The 16,489-nt window shown below is 38.7% G+C and overlaps 2 protein-coding genes across 3 annotated transcripts; one reads left to right on the top strand and one right to left on the bottom strand.

The window, feature by feature from the left end:
• The first annotated feature begins 2,392 nt into the window (after positions 1–2,392).
• Positions 2,393–3,250, top strand: LOC117388838 (oocyte zinc finger protein XlCOF6.1-like). The gene has a single exon (XM_033986388.2). It carries the CDS (start codon positions 2,393–2,395, stop codon positions 3,248–3,250), a length of 858 nt encoding a protein of 285 aa, XP_033842279.1.
• On the bottom strand, positions 3,045–16,287 carry prmt2 (protein arginine methyltransferase 2). 2 transcript variants are annotated; one of them, XM_055230800.1, is made up of 10 exons: positions 16,041–16,287; positions 15,394–15,672; positions 12,510–12,671; positions 10,663–10,827; positions 7,885–8,060; positions 6,659–6,788; positions 5,243–5,379; positions 4,862–5,030; positions 4,127–4,173; positions 3,045–3,118 (listed from the first exon to the last, which is right to left on the bottom strand). In XM_055230800.1, the coding sequence occupies exons 1-9, from the start codon at positions 16,128–16,130 to the stop codon at positions 4,141–4,143; spliced, it is 1,341 nt and encodes a 446-aa protein (XP_055086775.1). In that variant the 5' UTR covers positions 16,131–16,287; the 3' UTR covers positions 3,045–3,118; positions 4,127–4,140. The 2 variants fall into 2 exon arrangements, with proteins under 2 accessions (XP_055086775.1, XP_033842280.1); XM_033986389.2 differs by lacking the exon at positions 3,045–3,118 and adding an exon at positions 3,760–3,837 and having other exon boundaries at positions 16,041–16,230.
• Between the last annotated feature and the right edge of the window lie 202 nt (positions 16,288–16,489).

Genomic DNA, 16,489 nt, shown 5'->3' with positions numbered 1-16,489 from the left:
ACCACTTGTCTCCACAATCTTGTCCTTTGGTCATTATCCAGAGCTCATAGATGCGGTGAAGTAAATCAAGAGCTTTGCTTTTCGACTCATCTCCTTTACCACAACAGTCCAATGCAGCGACCGCATCACTGCAGACACTGCACTGATCCTCCTGTTAATCTCACACTCCATCCTTCCCTCACTCATGAACAAGATACGGCAGAGACACAGCAGAAGCCTGGATGTTGCGATGCTGTTGCTGATGTAAGATGAATTAATTTTGGGTTCCAACAAAGATACTTTTTTTTTTTTTTTTTTTTTTTACAAATTATTGATTAGCAAAAAATGTTAATTCTTTTGTAAATTATTTTGTAATGTCTTTTTTATTTATAAATATGTAAATATGTTAATTGTATTGTAAATCTAATTTTAATCAAATATAATCAAACTTCAGTTCTGTTGCTGTTCTTTTCAGGCTGTTGTCACTAATTTACAACTAAAGCACGTCTCCACTCAAGACAGCTCTACAGTATTATTCCTCCCCTCACTAGATGGTGCTGCAGCCCACCCGCGCATCCTCCCCCTGCGCTGCTCCCCCTCTCCGTTACGCAGATGCTCCCCCTGTCCTTCCCTCCCCGGTCCTCCCTCTCCGGACCGCAGATACGGTGCTGACCATCACCACTCCCTCGACAGGAGCTGACAGGGGTAACGTCATGGCCGTTTGGGGATGTGGAGAGCTCTGTCGCGTCCGTGCGTAAAGCAGGTCTGCTGTAAGTGCGCGCTTCGCTCTGACAGCCCGAGTCTTTGCATGCTCGTGTTGCTAGTGTCTGCTGTAGTCTGCATGTCGGGACAGTTGCAATTTCATTTAACATGTAAGCTCGTAGGCCTACCCGTTCAGTTTTAGTATTTATTATGACAACTGTTAAAAAAGGGTGAGAATATCTTTCTTGACCAGATTGTACAAAATGGCATTAATGTGAATTTTCTGCGGATATAGGAGTTAATGTCTCACCCTGCATCCGAAGGGTGAGTTAAAAATACAGTCTAGGCAGCTAATTGTACGCAAAAATGGTAATAAAGGTAACCGTCTCGTAATCATCAATAGATTTAACAGTTTAAAAATGTAATACAATCAACTGAACATGGGTTGCACGTGCCTTTACAGGAAACAAGTTTTTTCTCATTCTCAGTGTATGGACAGGCCCTGACTCATGTGAAAGCTCAGAACCTCCAGAATTCACTCACTGAGCTGCAGAGGCTGCACTAGCACTGATTCATGATGTGCTGCGGTTTAGGTAGCGACCGTTCAGACCAACTGGATTTCAACATTTAAACTGGCAACCCAAATGATAGACTCATGTGAGGCTCATTCTGCTTTTTGATTGGTTAATCATCTTGAAAACCATATTATAACATAAATCATGTCCAATGTTATGTTGTAATTAAGAATAAATTAGCATTACAATTGTTATCACTAAACGCTACATTTGATTTGAACACATTTACCTTACATCTGCGGACACAGTTAGGACATGTGTATGAAATTTCAAATCGAAATCTTACGTACAGTTCCTTTAAAATGCCATCTCTTCATTATAATGTTAGTAGTCTAGCTCAGACCAACGGGACACATTGTGAACTGATTACTAGGCTAGGAAGCAGTGTTGAGCAGTTCTAAATCTTTCCACATCAAGTACCAGCTCAATATTTGGCGTTCAGAGTACCACCAGATGTAAACCTGGATTATATCAGGTTCAAATTGGGGCCGCACATGCTCTTAAATGAGATCAAACAGATACGGTTGTTTAAAACAAGATAAATATATAATGTTTGTCTTCCTTTAGCTTTATCTCTACATGAAACAAATGCCCAAACTACAGGCCCCTCATACCAATAGGGCCAGTCTACATAGTGGCAGTGGTAGGGCTGCGAGATGGATCGCAATCGAATCAATTTGAATAGTAACAATTACCTAATAGCTAGGACTGCAGTTATTTAGCCAGCATATTTTCCTTTTCCAAACAACTAATGATCCTGCCAGTTTGAGAAACAATGTTCTAGTTTATTAGGACAGGTACGAGACACAATCCCCACGAGACAAGACAGGACACAATATTGGGTCCACGAGAATGAGACAGACTTTTTGCTGTCATTGTAGCACTGCTTTTTGAAACTACAGCTTCTCAAGAAAGGTAACTCACCAGCACTTTTTGTCCAAGCCAAAAAAATCTCACGAGATAACTTTCTTCATGTGTGTAATCTTGTGACAATTTTGTCTCATGAGATCTTGTCCCATCTGTATAGTTTTTTTTTTATAGTCTGATTTGTGAATTTCTTTTACAATAACATGAGCTGCTTGTCTTTGCAGAGTTCTTATGAGGCGTAGACCAGGGGGATCTCGTGGTGTGGCACTATGGTGATAGACAGCCCCATGCTGGATGGCAGCAGTGACAGTCCACCGAGCAGGCTATGCTCTGTGTGCGGGTGTAGCTTCAGCCCTCAGACAGGCTCTGCCCACAGTCCCGCCCACTGCCCCTCCTGTGAGCACAGCAGTAATGGCCGACGACCAAAGAGGCGCACCCGACTGGAGCCACACTCGTGCCACGTGTGCCACAAGACCTTCATCTCCTCAGCCCACCTCACCCTGCACCTGGCCTCTCACAACAAAGAGAGGAAGTTCTGCTGTGGCATCTGCGGTAAACACTTCAAGCAGAAGTCTCACCTGGAGGCACACCGGCTCATCCATACGGGGGAGCGGCCGTTCAAGTGCCCCGAGTGTGGGAAGTGCTTCGGCCGCGCGGCACACCTCAAGACCCACCGCAGGATCCACTCAGGAGAGAAGCCCTTCCAGTGCTTCATCTGCGGGAAGTCTTTCACACAGAAGTCAGGCCTGATGGCACACATTCAGCGCCATGCCAACAAGAGGCTGTCCGCTCCGTCTCACACCCAGAGACCCCAGCCCACGAGCGGCCCGGACGATCTCAAATGTGGCGTCTGCTGCCGGGTGTTTGTGAGATCATCCTACTACAGACTGCACAAGAGGCTGAGGAGGGGGTACCGGCCCTACCACTGCCGAGTGTGCAACAAGACCTTTGCCAAACTGGAGTCCTTTGGGAACCACTGTGACAAGCATCTCAGACTGAAGAAGGAGAAGAAGGAGGAGATGGAGGAGAGGGCTGTATTGGTCTCTCCTCAGCCCCTCAGTAGTGAGCCTATACCAGAGATACAAAGCAGCCCCAAAGCAAAGGCCAAAATTAAAGCGGAGTCATGACAACGCCAACAAGACCTTCTTGATCTGTTGTTTATGTCCAGTGATAAAATACCTTACAATAAAATCAAAATAAGGCACTTGCATCTCCCATCAGTGCCTTGCCATTGGAATGTTTTCTGGCTTAAGACTCGTGTGAGTGAACATAGCTGTTGGGAGCGCTGCACTGACAATGTTTTGAGACTTATAGTAACTTATTTATGAATTTTGAAGCTCTACTACTACTACTTCTTTGTAATTAGTTGTGTTTTTGCCCTCTCTTCTTTCCTCTGGTCATCTTACTGTATGTCGTCTTTTATCTTCTCTATTCTAATGTCTACATTTGGTGAAGAATTGACGGACAGTGGACAGAAACAAAACATACAATACATAAGCCCAATGTAGATGTGTAAAATATTTATTTCGCTGTTATATTATTAATCAAAATGTGTTCTTTGCACTATTAATATATTTACTAAATACATATGAAAGAGAATATATATTTGAAAATTAATTTCAGCTTTACATTTCAGCTTTGCTTGTCCACAGGAGACATTTAAAAGGCCCTGTAGCAGATTTTTTTCCCATGTATTTGAGATGTTTTGACGAATCTGAAAAAAAAGTTGATTTATTTCACTTTTTGTTCTTTGCAACATAATTCCACATATATTTGATGTCTTCCCTATGTATCTAAAATGAAGAAAGTAGTAAATGTAAAGAAAAACAACATAAAATTGAATGAAAAGATGTGTCCAGACTTTTGACTGGTAGTGTATACCCATCATTACTATTACTAATCATTTTTAAATTATACAATTATAAAATATCAACAAAAATGTCTATAAAAATCATTGTGTGAATTGAGCGTGCTGTGTTGGAATTGTGTCTTTATTTACGTACATCATTTGGTCATGTCACCTCCACATAGGGAATGTCTTTGATCCAATCTAGGGCACAAGAAAACAATTATTAATACAGTTACACAACAGTCAATTGTGTTATGTGTGTATGTGGGGCATTGGAGGCACTGCTCTGCCTGAAGCTCTGTTAGTCAAGTTAGACTTTTGGACATTTAGTTTTCTTTGAACTGTTTTGTTTAGAATCAGATGTGTTCAAAGTTCTTTCTAGTCAAACACCTAAACAGTACCACGAACACTCGTATTAATCACAGGCTCCTGAAATTGTGCTTTTTAAATCCACTTTAGTTTTTAGATGGTCAGAAAACTCTGAAAAATACAATGTGTCACTATGGAAACTGTTGAACATTCTGCCATAGAGTTAAGTGTGATGTCACTTCTGGGTCTGAGGCACCTCAGCTGATTGAAAACAGTAGACAATTATGTCTTTTTCCACATCTGACATTAAAAAAGAATTGCCCTTGTTTAACGCCAACAAATTTAAAAAAGTGTGTCAGAAAGTGTAGGCTCTGAGGTTGATGTATTGACTATGTTATGATAGATTATTACTACATCAGATACATATTTGATGCAGTTTGTGGTTAAACATACACTTCTGAAAGGTAATTATCTGTTTTTGTTCCTTATTAATCAAACAAAAAAGCTAGAAATTAGCTGTGAAGCTTGGTGCCACTGCTAAGTATTAATATCTCCAATAAAGATAAGGACTGGAGCTTACCTTGTATTGGTTCTCTGAGGGGCTGTAATGGACCCAGTCAAAAGTGATGGACAAGTGACGTCTCCAGGTGGGGTTTCTGCGCAAGACAATGGACCCTCTAATACTCTCCCCCTGGTGGACACTCACGGGACTGTCCAGCATGAACAGGGTCTGCTTCCAGTGTGTCGGCCTGGACAGGAACAGATCTTTGTAAGAAAAGTGTAATAAGCTGGGTTCACGTGACATCAATACACTCAAGAATTCCTACATTAAAATTGAATAGTATGTAAAAAAACTGGCAGTTCAGCATCTGTGTCAGTATAAATAAACAAAACTGATTTTTTTTTTTTTTTTTTCACAATTGAGAAGACACATTAAGATATTTTTTCATAATTTTTGTACTCAGAAAAGGGTCCGGTGTCGAGCTGGACTGCCTCTCCTCCGGGCTGCAGACTCTCAAATCCAACAGTGAACCAGGCACAGAATCCATGGAAATCCCCCGGTGTGTCCACAAGGAAGTCAAACTGTCCCTCCATTTCCTGAGAACAGAAACAAAAACGTAACTTTCTGGAGGCCTGTAGGATTCCATGGAAATAGAAAGTTAAAGCTATACTTTGGAACATGGGGATGGAAGTGGATATATCCATGGGGATTGATACTGTGGAAAATTAGAGTACAAAAACAAAATTTCCATGGTCAGGTTTGTGGAGATGCAAGCCTGCTCACAATAAGGATGCATTTTTTTAAATAGCAAAAATAATAATAAAAAAAACCCCTCACTTTTTCTCATCATGCTTTAGATGATACATGATGAAAATACATTTACATACATTTTCCAAAAAACAAATTCTATAATACTTTTTATATAATATATTGTTGGTTAAGAGTTTATAACTTTGTTGCAGCCATTCAAGGGGTTATAAAAATGTGAATGGATGACACCTTTAACTTTGTTGCTGTGCCAAATAGAGGAGAGTTTTCAAGTGACAGTAACACTAATGACAACTAGCATTCTAAGCATGCACTTCCTGACTATTGGACAATAAAGTGCTTTACAATTAAATACAGAAATTAAACAGCAGACTTATTCTGTCCTCAAAAGCTGTTTCTACAATAATCTATACTGGAACAAGACAAATTTTGCTCAAATACATAAAAAAAAATTGGGTATAGGGCCTGTAATTAGTCAAAAGTCAATTTTGATGAGGAAGAAGAGTTTTCTGATGATTTGGACTGAAGAGAGCTCATTAAAAGTTTTCATATACAGACTAGGATTGCCAAAGTATTGAAAATCAGATACCAATTGCTATTGAAACTACTATCGAAACTAGATAATGTGGTATAGGAATTGGTATTACGTTATTATTATTATTATTTAGTTTTGTCTAATTTGTTTTTGCTATGTTGCTCTTATATGTTTTGCTAATTTGTTTAGTCTAATTTGTTAATGTTTATCTTAGCACCTTTTCTGTTGATTTGGTTTAGTCTGTGGAACGTCCAGGGGATAAAGGTCGTCAGGGCAGGTAGACCACAGTGGACCTGCCTACGGGTTTAACCAGTCAGCAGGAGAGGTAACACGTAGGCCTTTGTACATGTTACTTGTTTGTTTGCCTGTGAACTCTGGAACTACACATTGATTTTGTTATGGTTTTACTGCATAAACCACGTACTCATGAGTATCAAGTCTACTCCTTAATATAAAAATGTTAGTACCGTGACAACACTACTAGAGACCTAACTTATTTGTGCTCCCTTAACATTCTACTGTTGCTGTGAACATTCTAAGTGAGTGTGGCTGTGGTGGAGCAGAGCAGGTACCTCCAGGTCCTGCACCGTGAGCGTGTACATGTTGAGAAAGAGGACCTCACTGGGCGTGCTCAGACAGTCCTGTGGCTCCAGAACATGGCTGAACTTTGGTTTAGTGAAGAACTCCTGCTGCGCCAATGGCCTGGAACACATGACAAGACAGGTCACCTCTACAATGGCATTTTGTAAAGGAGAGGTTTGAGTGAACTCTGAAATCTCTCTGTAATATATGTTTTAAATGTATTTTTAATTACCAATTTAAAGAAGGGGTATTTTACTCCTAGGGGTTATTAACTGGTAACGCATAACATAACTCAAAACAACGTATTAACATGCTTTATAAGTTTCCATTTTACTTTTGATGCTCTGAGGGTTATGTTTCTGAGACTATTAAATGCGTAGCAATAAAGTACAAATTAAGCAGGCCAAATTGTGATTTCAGTAGGGATGAGACAAGATCTTGCAAGCCAAAAGTGCCACAAGATTGTGCACACATGAGGAAAATGATCACATAAGATTTTTCTCCACATGTTTACATTTGGATTGGACAAAAAAGGGGTTAAAGTGCTGGGGAGTTACATTTCTTGAGAAGCTTGAGATCCAAAACACAGTGCTACAGTGACCACAAAAAGTAAATCAAAAATGGTGGAGCCAAAATTGTGGACTGAAGCACACAATTTATGTTAATTTACTTTAAATAATGTCAAAATTAGAGATGGGTTAATATGGATTTTTTTGAGCCAATACCGATGTCTGATATTTGGCTTGTGTCTGTGGCCAATAATTGATATTTTCTGATACCGATATTTAGCCTTTAAAGTCCACAGCCAGGCTCACAGATTTCTAGTAGAAGATCACAAATTAACTTGACACTTTTGTTAAAATAATATAAAACATATTAAATTACATGTTAGTGTAAACATTCATCCATATTCTTCCATTTCCATTTTTACTCAAAAATAGCAGAATGGGCAGCACCAAAAATACAGATAACAAATGTCAGCCAATACAGATACTAGAACCAATATATCGCCCATCTCTGCTTAAAATTTGTTCTTCTTTGTTCTTGTGCCTCATCTCGTCTTGTGAAAATTAGACCTCATCCCACCCCAGGATTTCTGTTCTGTTCAAGGAGGAAACAAACAAATTTGGATCAACACTTGTAGATTTTTATATATTTCCTTTTCACTTGTATCTGTCAGAGTTCAGAGGTTACTGAGTGAGAATAATAAACTGACTGCAGTGGACTGAAGTCCAGTCCGTAGGGGCGCTCCCAGAAGGTCATCGTCTCTGTGTAAAAGCTGTGGGCCTGACAGGGCACCAGGAGCAGGGCTGCGGAAGAGGGCCACATCACACCTCCCTCTGCCAACCAGCGCTGTCGGGCCAGCAGCACTGCCTCCACCATGAACTCAAACTGCACACAGCACACACAGACAAATCACTGAACACAGGGACTATGGATGATCTCACAACTCTACTACTTTTCAGAGGCATTTTGGCCATTGACAATTTTGTTGACTAAAACATTTCATCAATATAATATTTTTGCAGACAAAAACAAAATAAGAAAAACAAAGTAAAGAGTACATTTGACAGATTGTTGGTATAGCACCTGAGCCAAACATTCACTGCAATTTTACATTTGTTAGGTGGCAGTTTGTGAAGTTGAAAAATACAGGAAGTTGCACTATTTTAAAACAGAATCCCTGTACCTATGTCATCAACTGTCACTTGACATTTTTATATATAAACAGTGAGGGGATTAGTTTAAAAATAACATACCGGTAGTTCCTATAAATGTATTTCCTTTAAACAATCCATCATTCCATCAGTTGGCATTTGAGTGTCCACATATCCCCACCCCCCAGCTAGGAGCTTTAAATAAGTTAATGAAATAATTAAACATAAAAGTGCAACAGAGAAGGATGAAAGAATAATAGTCATAGATGTGGAATCGGTAATAAAATTGTTAATCAGGAAAAAAAAAGAAATAATAATAAAAAAGGTATAAGAGGAAAGGAAGGAAAAGAGTGGACAAATAACCAAAAAGAAGAAAAAACTAAAGAGAGGAAATGACTGAAATTAAGATTAGATTGTGGTTTTTCTCTCACCATCCACTTTCCTATTACTTCTCTCTCACAGATTTGTGTCAATATATTGCAGAAAGAGGTCCCATGATGTACAATGGAACAGCTTGTGTGACCCATTAATAACATACTTTTTCTAAATGGATTTACTTTGCCATTTCTTTTAGGCAACTATTGTGCGTTGAAGATACAAACATAGAGTTGTGAAGATTTTAGACCAGTATTCATTACCTTTTTACCACGTGTTCAGTAGAGACTACGGCTGAAATTATACAAACGATTCTAGTAAAGGTGTATCGAGTTTAAAAACACAATGGAGCACTTCCTGTATTACCACATGACATCACAAGGTAGAACAGAGTGTTTTCTGTTAGAGAGAAGGGCTCAGCCTAAATATGCAGGGTCTGTGTGTTATACATGTGTGAACGAAACAAAACACAACTCCAGGTATCTTTTGATGAGGAAACAACATAACACAGATCAGAAAAAAACAGTAATATGGGGCCTTTAAACTGCATAAAAGTATGTTTAGCGTAGATCGATGAGCTGTCTTGTTGTGTCTTTTTGTTTCATCCCATTGACTGTCAGAGATTATTGTTATACAACCCGTTCCCATTTTACTTTAAAGCTAATGGCTGGATCTGAGCTAAAGGAGTTAACTTTGGAGTATGTATGTATCTATCTAAAAATCTATCTAAAATTTGCAGGTAATAAAACAGATGATTATTTGGAAGATTGAATTTAGTACGTAGAGATTCGAAAGAGGCCAAAGCACCCCCTTCATATGGATATTTTAATGTACAGAAAACTCCATATTTAAAACCTTGTATAAACATGTTTAATAAGCTATTAAGCAAAATAATAAGAAGTTCTAATAACCTTTAATAACCTCTCACTGTTAAAACCCTCCTTACTGTAAGATTCTGTTCAAGCCCAAAAGCCAACGTCATCCATGCCCCCACACTGCAATTTTCCATAAATACACAAAAGCACAATACAACTGAGAGAATATACATCTCATTGCAAACAATTTATGAGAGTTTTAACTTGCACAGATAGATCTTTTTTGACTTTTTAATCAACAGAATACAGTTAGAGCTGTGAAAGTGTGTGTTCTTCCACTGGCTTGCCACAAGGGTACATACTTTAATTTATACCATTTCATTTATTCTTTAGACAAATATCTATCAGAGCACATTTGACTACCATTTTATTCTAAAGTCTGCAGATGACAGTTGTGGTGAGTCTTCTACAGGAAGAACAGCCATGGATCTGAAGTGTGGTCTGGTGGTTTAATGACTCCAATTTGAAACTCAATGCAACAAAAACTAACAACATGATCATTGATTTTAAAAGTACTAATGTGATGAAGCCAGAAGAACAAATATTACAGGTCAGAGCGTTGACCTTGTTAACTATAACTAGATGGAGACCATTATAGACAGCTCCCTAAACTTTGAGGTAAATTGTGAAGCCATTTGAAGAAAGGAAATCTGCGCCTCTTCTGCCTCAGGAAGCTGTTGAATGTTCACATCGGTCCAACCAGGCTCACACTTTTTTAATCGCACCTTTGTCTGTTTTGTCTTTTGTCATCAACTGCCACATCAAATGATATAGGAACAGCTTTGTCCCCTCGTCAGTTGTGGCTCTTATTAAATAGCTATTTTGCACATGTTTGCACAACTTTTATCTTCTGTATTGTAAAACTTTTTTTTTTAATATTTGCAGTGTGATTGAGCTGTGTCTTTTATATTTATATAGAAAGTGGGAGCCTGTGTGTCTGGAACTGAAGTGTTTTTTTTTTTTGTCAGAATGTCAACAGGTTCTACCTACGAATATCAATACAGTGACATGAACCTGAACCTTTAGTGCATAACAGTGGGTCTAAAAGTTCGCCGAGTGTATGTGATATGTGACGGCATTTCTCACCAGCAGACAGTTGCCCATCCACTCAGACAGCAGAACATCCACCCTCTGAGGCAGCTGGACCTGCTCTGCTCTCCCCTGCAGCACACAGACCACGTCCTCACAGTCATTCTGTCTGACCAGGCGCCGCGTGTACTCCACTATCGGGCTGGCCTCCACCGCATATACCTACAGGAGATCAGCATGTGGAATATTCAAATCAACAATCTCAAAAGCGGATTTAAAGAAAACCTATTGTGCTTGTGTCTGCTATATAGTTTATATATATATATATATATATATATATATATATATATATATATATATATATATATATATATATATATTCATCTAAAACAACTTAATAAAAGCAGCAAGTCTGCTGCCTTCTGCGTTAGAAAACTGCGGTGCTCAATGGGAGCTGATGTCGCCATAAATGTTATCACAGCAAAGAGCAATAAAGTTGTTGGCACCTCCAATAGATAGCCGCACGCTACGCTAGCGAGTGTCTTCTTGTACCAAAATGAAAACACAACGCTCCCAAATTCTACGTGTATCACAGGTTAAGAAAATAAATTGGGAGAACGAAGTAAGTACAAGTCAGTTGGTGTATGTTGGTGGCAGTAAAGACTATGGTAGATTGGCAATATGGCAGCTTGAAAATAAATGATTAATGATTAATCAAACATGCACGAATTGCTCCAAATACACTTCAAGAGGGTAAATGAGAAAAGGAAACAACTAAAAGATGGGTCTGCTTTAATGTTTACTACTCACTTTTATTTTACATTTTATATTCACATGCTGTAAATAGCTACTCTTTGATTTGTTGACAGAGATGTAAACCCTCGTCCTTCTCAATGAGATTCATGATGAAGTCTACTGAAACGGTTTTCACTTCATAGTTGTGCCTTGTCAGGGTCAAGAAATACCAAGAGTGCAAAGCAGTGATCAAAGCAAAGGGTGGCTATTTTTAAAAATAGCAAATTTGAAAGGTTTGAATTAATTTTAGTTTATTTTTAGTTTCCTACATTCTATATGGAAACTGATAGAGAGGATGTTGAACTTTGTGCTGTTTTTTGTGTAATTTGGATAGATCATCTGTTGAATGAACTAGACATTTTTAATTCACTATAAAATGCTGTGAAGCATTATTTGCAAATTCCCTATAGGCACACATTGCTGAAAAAACATGATGTTAGTTTATCGACGCAATTCTGCGTGGCTGTTTCTTTCAAAATTTAAAAAGGTGAATAAATAATAAAGATAATGTACAATTAAAACAGAACTGTGTGCCACCAGAATAACAAAGCATACCATTTGAGAATGATCAGTAAATTATTTGGATATACTACAATTTTTCTTCCTTAAAGAGGGGGTGTTTCACTTCTATGGGGTATTAACTGCTAACACTTAACATATTCACCGAAAAACAACAACATATTAACACGCTTGATATGTTTCAGTTTAGTTTTTGACACTCTGAGTCCCCCTCCCTTTGCTTCCTGCTTATGTCACTTCCCCCAGAGCTTTATCACAATACAATCAGCGTGCATCCCGCCAATGAAAATACTGCACATCGCATCAGATTTGTCAAGTTGCCCTGTAAAGTTTTGTTCATGTTTTGTATGTATATGGAGAATTGTTTTGCGTGACGTAAGCTTGGGCTACATGGGCAGAGCATTGCAATCTTACAGCTTAACCGTAAGAAGGGCTCAATAGGGCCCGAGAGAGATCACTAAAATACTCAAACATGTATGGATGACATCTAAAACCTCTTTTTAAAAATCTACTTTGCATAATAACCCCTCTTTAAGTAGTAATTTAGATCACTATGCTATTATTTGAAAATCTTACCCAGTGAGTAGTACCTTGGCAGTTTGTGCGAGCTGGGCACAGAAGAGGCTGATGATGCCAGTGCCACAGCCGAGGTCCATCACCACTTTGTCCCTGAGAAAGTCCCTGTTGTTTAGCACCACCTGTCTGTAGGCCTCGGTACGACTACGGTCCGACAGCATCTCCAGATGAAGCTTCTGCACAACACACATGGGGATATATTATGCAAAGTCCTCTTTTATGAGCTTTGAATCCTAATAGAACAGTGTTTCCTTACTCAGAGTAGTATTTTGACAGATTCATGCATGTAATCCTGTATAAACATTATGTGGGTACAAAAAATGGTCTTCAACATTGCGACTGAGTTGCACTGAGAGGCAGAACTATGGGCAGCATAACTGACAAATCTGTTTCTTTGTGTTTTTGCCTTTTTTTTTTTTTTTTAGTTTAACTGTGTCTGATCACAAAGTCGCATCATGTGCGTGCAGTCTGCAGAGTCCCTTTTGTTTAGCTCTTACCTGGTTTTCTACTACTTGTTATTTAATTTTCTTGTTTTAGATGTCAGGTGTAAACTAAAAATTTAGCAGAGTTGTAGACTTTTATATTTGTTATCTTTCACATTTTAGCTGTATTTGGAGCTTTTACAGAAGAAATTCTCATTATTGCCATTGACAATCATATAATGTTGCTACTCATTCTAAACATCCAGAATGTTGCGGTTTCATCTGCATAACCTCTTTTGTACTGCATTTGAGGTTAGGGCTGGGTGATATATAAACTCAAATTGTGATTTCAACCTTCTGACAATATGCAATTTTGGTAATGTTGTCAGATCAGATTCAGTATTTCTCCATTTAATGCAGGCCTAGACTCAAAAACAGACAGTTTTTCTGTTGGTCAAGCTCTGAGTGAGAGACATGTAGAATCAACCAATCATAGTGAAAAGGGTGAACTCTCAAGAGCAAGAGATAACTTGAGTTCTAACAGACAATATTACAATGGAATGTGATTTTCAACATTAAATTGTAGTAGTATTGCACTTTCTTTTATATTAACATCTGGCCTTATATCTGTATAGTTCCTCAGTTGTTCAGTTAAGTTTCACTGCTGTCCATGGGCGTATACTAGTCTATGTGTCTTATACTTGTTCTGATACAGCTCAAGATCATTCTAAAACTATTTAGGAAAGGTTCATTTCTGTCCTGTAAATGTGACTTTTGCAGTATCGATACCTATTCAAATGAGTATATAGTTTCAGTACTAGTGTTAGTATTGATTAGTATTTGATTTTCAATACATTTGACAGCCCTAGCAGGTTATAGTTTAATACTCAATACCTGAAAAAAACATTCTTGAAACAAGGACAAATTAGTTTTCAGCGTGGAGTTGGGTTGTTTCATTGAAACATGCTTGAGTAATCCTGCATGTATAGGTTGTTTCTCACTCTAAATACAACTTGTGAAGTCATTAGGGAATGCTGGGAAATAGGGCATTTAAAAAAATCAAATAGTGACCAAATCCTGTAACTAAGGCTGTAGTCGACTAAAGACATGTTGTGTTGATTGATTGGTTGACTAAAAAGGAGACGTGGCAAAAGCTCACAATTATGTATCTCCATGTATCTGACCCAAACTGCACTAACAAGAGCATGGGAGTTCATGCAAAAACAACTTTGCAGAACTAAGCAGGACAAGGAAACAATGTATTAATATTAAAGATGCAATGATGCTGGCCCTTGCCACAGTGCTCACATTCCCCCCCACCACCACCATGAAATGTCACTAAAGTCCATATAACCAGACTTTCTAATCAGTGCAGTGCTCAAATTGCCTGCAATAAGATACATATCAACTATGAAGCAACAGCTATTGTTTGATACTTTGCCAGGGGACTACAGATTTAAGATAAGATAATGTTACTTTTATGTGTCCCACTATGGGGAAATTTTATCAGTGTAACTGGCAACAGGAATTTCATTGTTGCTAAGGGATTTAGGCGCTGAAGCACCCTCTGCTGTCAGCAACAAGAGAGTAAACAAATGAAGCCCTTATCCCTTGTGAATGTTATGCTAAAATTGTCATGCATTTGTTGTGAACACAATTTGACCACAGAAATGAAAGAGTTTTATCTGTGACACAATAAAACTTTCTAAATTCAAACACGAGTGCTCAGAGAAGATGACTTTGAATTAATGGATTAATGAAACAAACGTGAATGAGACAAAATACAACTCAAGGTATGTTTTTGATGAGGGAACAACAATGTAAAATGATTAAAAGCTAAAAAAAAAAAAAAAAGTCAATTTTGCATAATATGACTTCTTTAAGAGACAACTTTGAGACAGTTTATGGTAAGGCTATACAATTTATCAAATTTAATAGATATCAGGATTCTGTCAGCTGCCTCAAATCTTGCAGGTCCTGACTACTCTTCCTGTTCACTGCTGCACCACTTTGAAGAGGTTCTAGACTTTAATAATTAGCATTAGCATGAGAACACAGTCACTCAGAGGTTGCAAAACCCTTAAATGGTTTTACATTTATGGGGTGGTCTGCGTGTTGTGCAAAAAGCTTTTTCTCTGCTACCAGCACGTAAAGTCCTCACGGTGTTTTTAGCCACAAGTGAAAGTAAAGATCACAGTGAATAGGGAAAGGGAGCACGTGCATGCATATTCACAGGGATCTGTCGCTTAAAGTGCATGGTCATAGAAATAAGTTTGCCAATCAGGTGATGCGCGGTGTATGTGAACAAGACTAGAACACTGAATCAGGACTGGACTAGGACTAAATCAATACTACACGAGAACTAACACCAAGGCTAAAACAGACCAAGTAGTCTAAACTAAACCAAAAATTTATTGCAGGACTAAACTGATAATGATCTCAGAATTAGATAAACAGACAGAGAGGACTTTCTAACTAGGGTTCCATAGCTGCCAAAGTACTCCACATCCTGCCAGGGGTCTTCTAGGTCCTCTTCCTGCTCCCCGGGCTCAGCTTTGTCTTCCAGGCCTTCCTCCTTCTCCCTGGGCACAGGTCCGGTGTCCAAGGTGGGACTGTCGGTTCTGGTGCTGATGCGGCACTGGAGCAGGTGACTGGCCGGGACATAGCCCACCATGTCCTCCCTCAACTCAGCCCACCACCAGTCCTCACAAGGCCTTGCATGGACCAGCAGCCTGTCCCCACACAGGAAAGAAAGCTGTTAGGAGAGAGGAGAGAAGAAGTCAGAATTTTAATGAAGTCTAATCCACAGTACATAATCTGGGACAGTATATAATCTGAGTGTCTTCCGTCAGTGCATTTCTTTTCTTTTTTTTTGTGCCTTATGGTCATTTTCACATTAAATCAGAAGGAGAATAAAGCAGGACTAAGCCAGTGATAAAGTAGACTAGAACATTGACTCAGGATGAGACTAGTACTAAATCAAAACTACACCAGAACTAACTAACCCGGGCTAACAGACCAAATAGTCTAACCTAAACCCAAAATAAATTGCAGAACTCAACTGATAAATACCTGAGAATTTCAACAATGATCTATATAGAATAAAACTAAATCTTTCCAAACCTGGTCCGAACCACTGGCTGTGAAATCAGACAGAGCCACAAACTCCTCTGCAGACGCGTCCTTCTTTGGCTCCTTTTCAGCCTCCTCCATGTCCAGGTTTAACTATTTACACGTGTGCACATTGGTCTAACACTATAACAACGCACATTCACGAATATATAAAAGCAAACATGTTAAAATAATAACTTTAGATGAACCAAAACACTGAGAAGTTCGCGTTTTCCGGAATGTCAAAAAAAAACGAGACAGCGCCACCTATTGTACCGGAGAATCATTACATTACACTAAAAAGGGGAACCGTCGAAAGAAATGTTAATTACGCTTTACTCTTAGTATCAGTTTGTGCTCACATAAATGCAAAGGTGGGTGATACTCAGGTGCATTTACTTGAGAAACTGTACTAGTTCAAGCACCATACTTTTACTCCTACTTGAGTTGAGTTGTGTTTC

The sequence above is a fragment of the Periophthalmus magnuspinnatus genome, chromosome 21, assembly GCF_009829125.3.
Source record: "Periophthalmus magnuspinnatus isolate fPerMag1 chromosome 21, fPerMag1.2.pri, whole genome shotgun sequence".
NCBI classification, from domain to species: Eukaryota; Metazoa; Chordata; class Actinopteri; order Gobiiformes; family Gobiidae; genus Periophthalmus; species Periophthalmus magnuspinnatus.
Note: the sequence above shows the minus strand (reverse complement) of the source record. Positions and strands in the feature narration are given on the sequence as shown.

Coding starts and splice junctions, on each gene's coding strand:
- LOC117388838 (XM_033986388.2), top strand. CDS start 2,393: ATGGTGATAGACAGCCCCATGCTGGATGGCAGCAGTGACAGTCCACCG.
- prmt2 (XM_055230800.1), bottom strand. CDS start 16,130: ATGGAGGAGGCTGAAAAGGAGCCAAAGAAGGACGCGTCTGCAGAGGAG. Junction 12,672..15,393: donor TTGGCAGCTATGGAACCCTA/GTTAGAAAGTCC, acceptor TGTGTTGTGCAG/AAGCTTCATCTGGAGATGCT. Junction 4,174..4,861: donor CCTCAGAGAACCAATACAAG/GTAAGCTCCAGT, acceptor CTTGTGCCCTAG/ATTGGATCAAAGACATTCCC.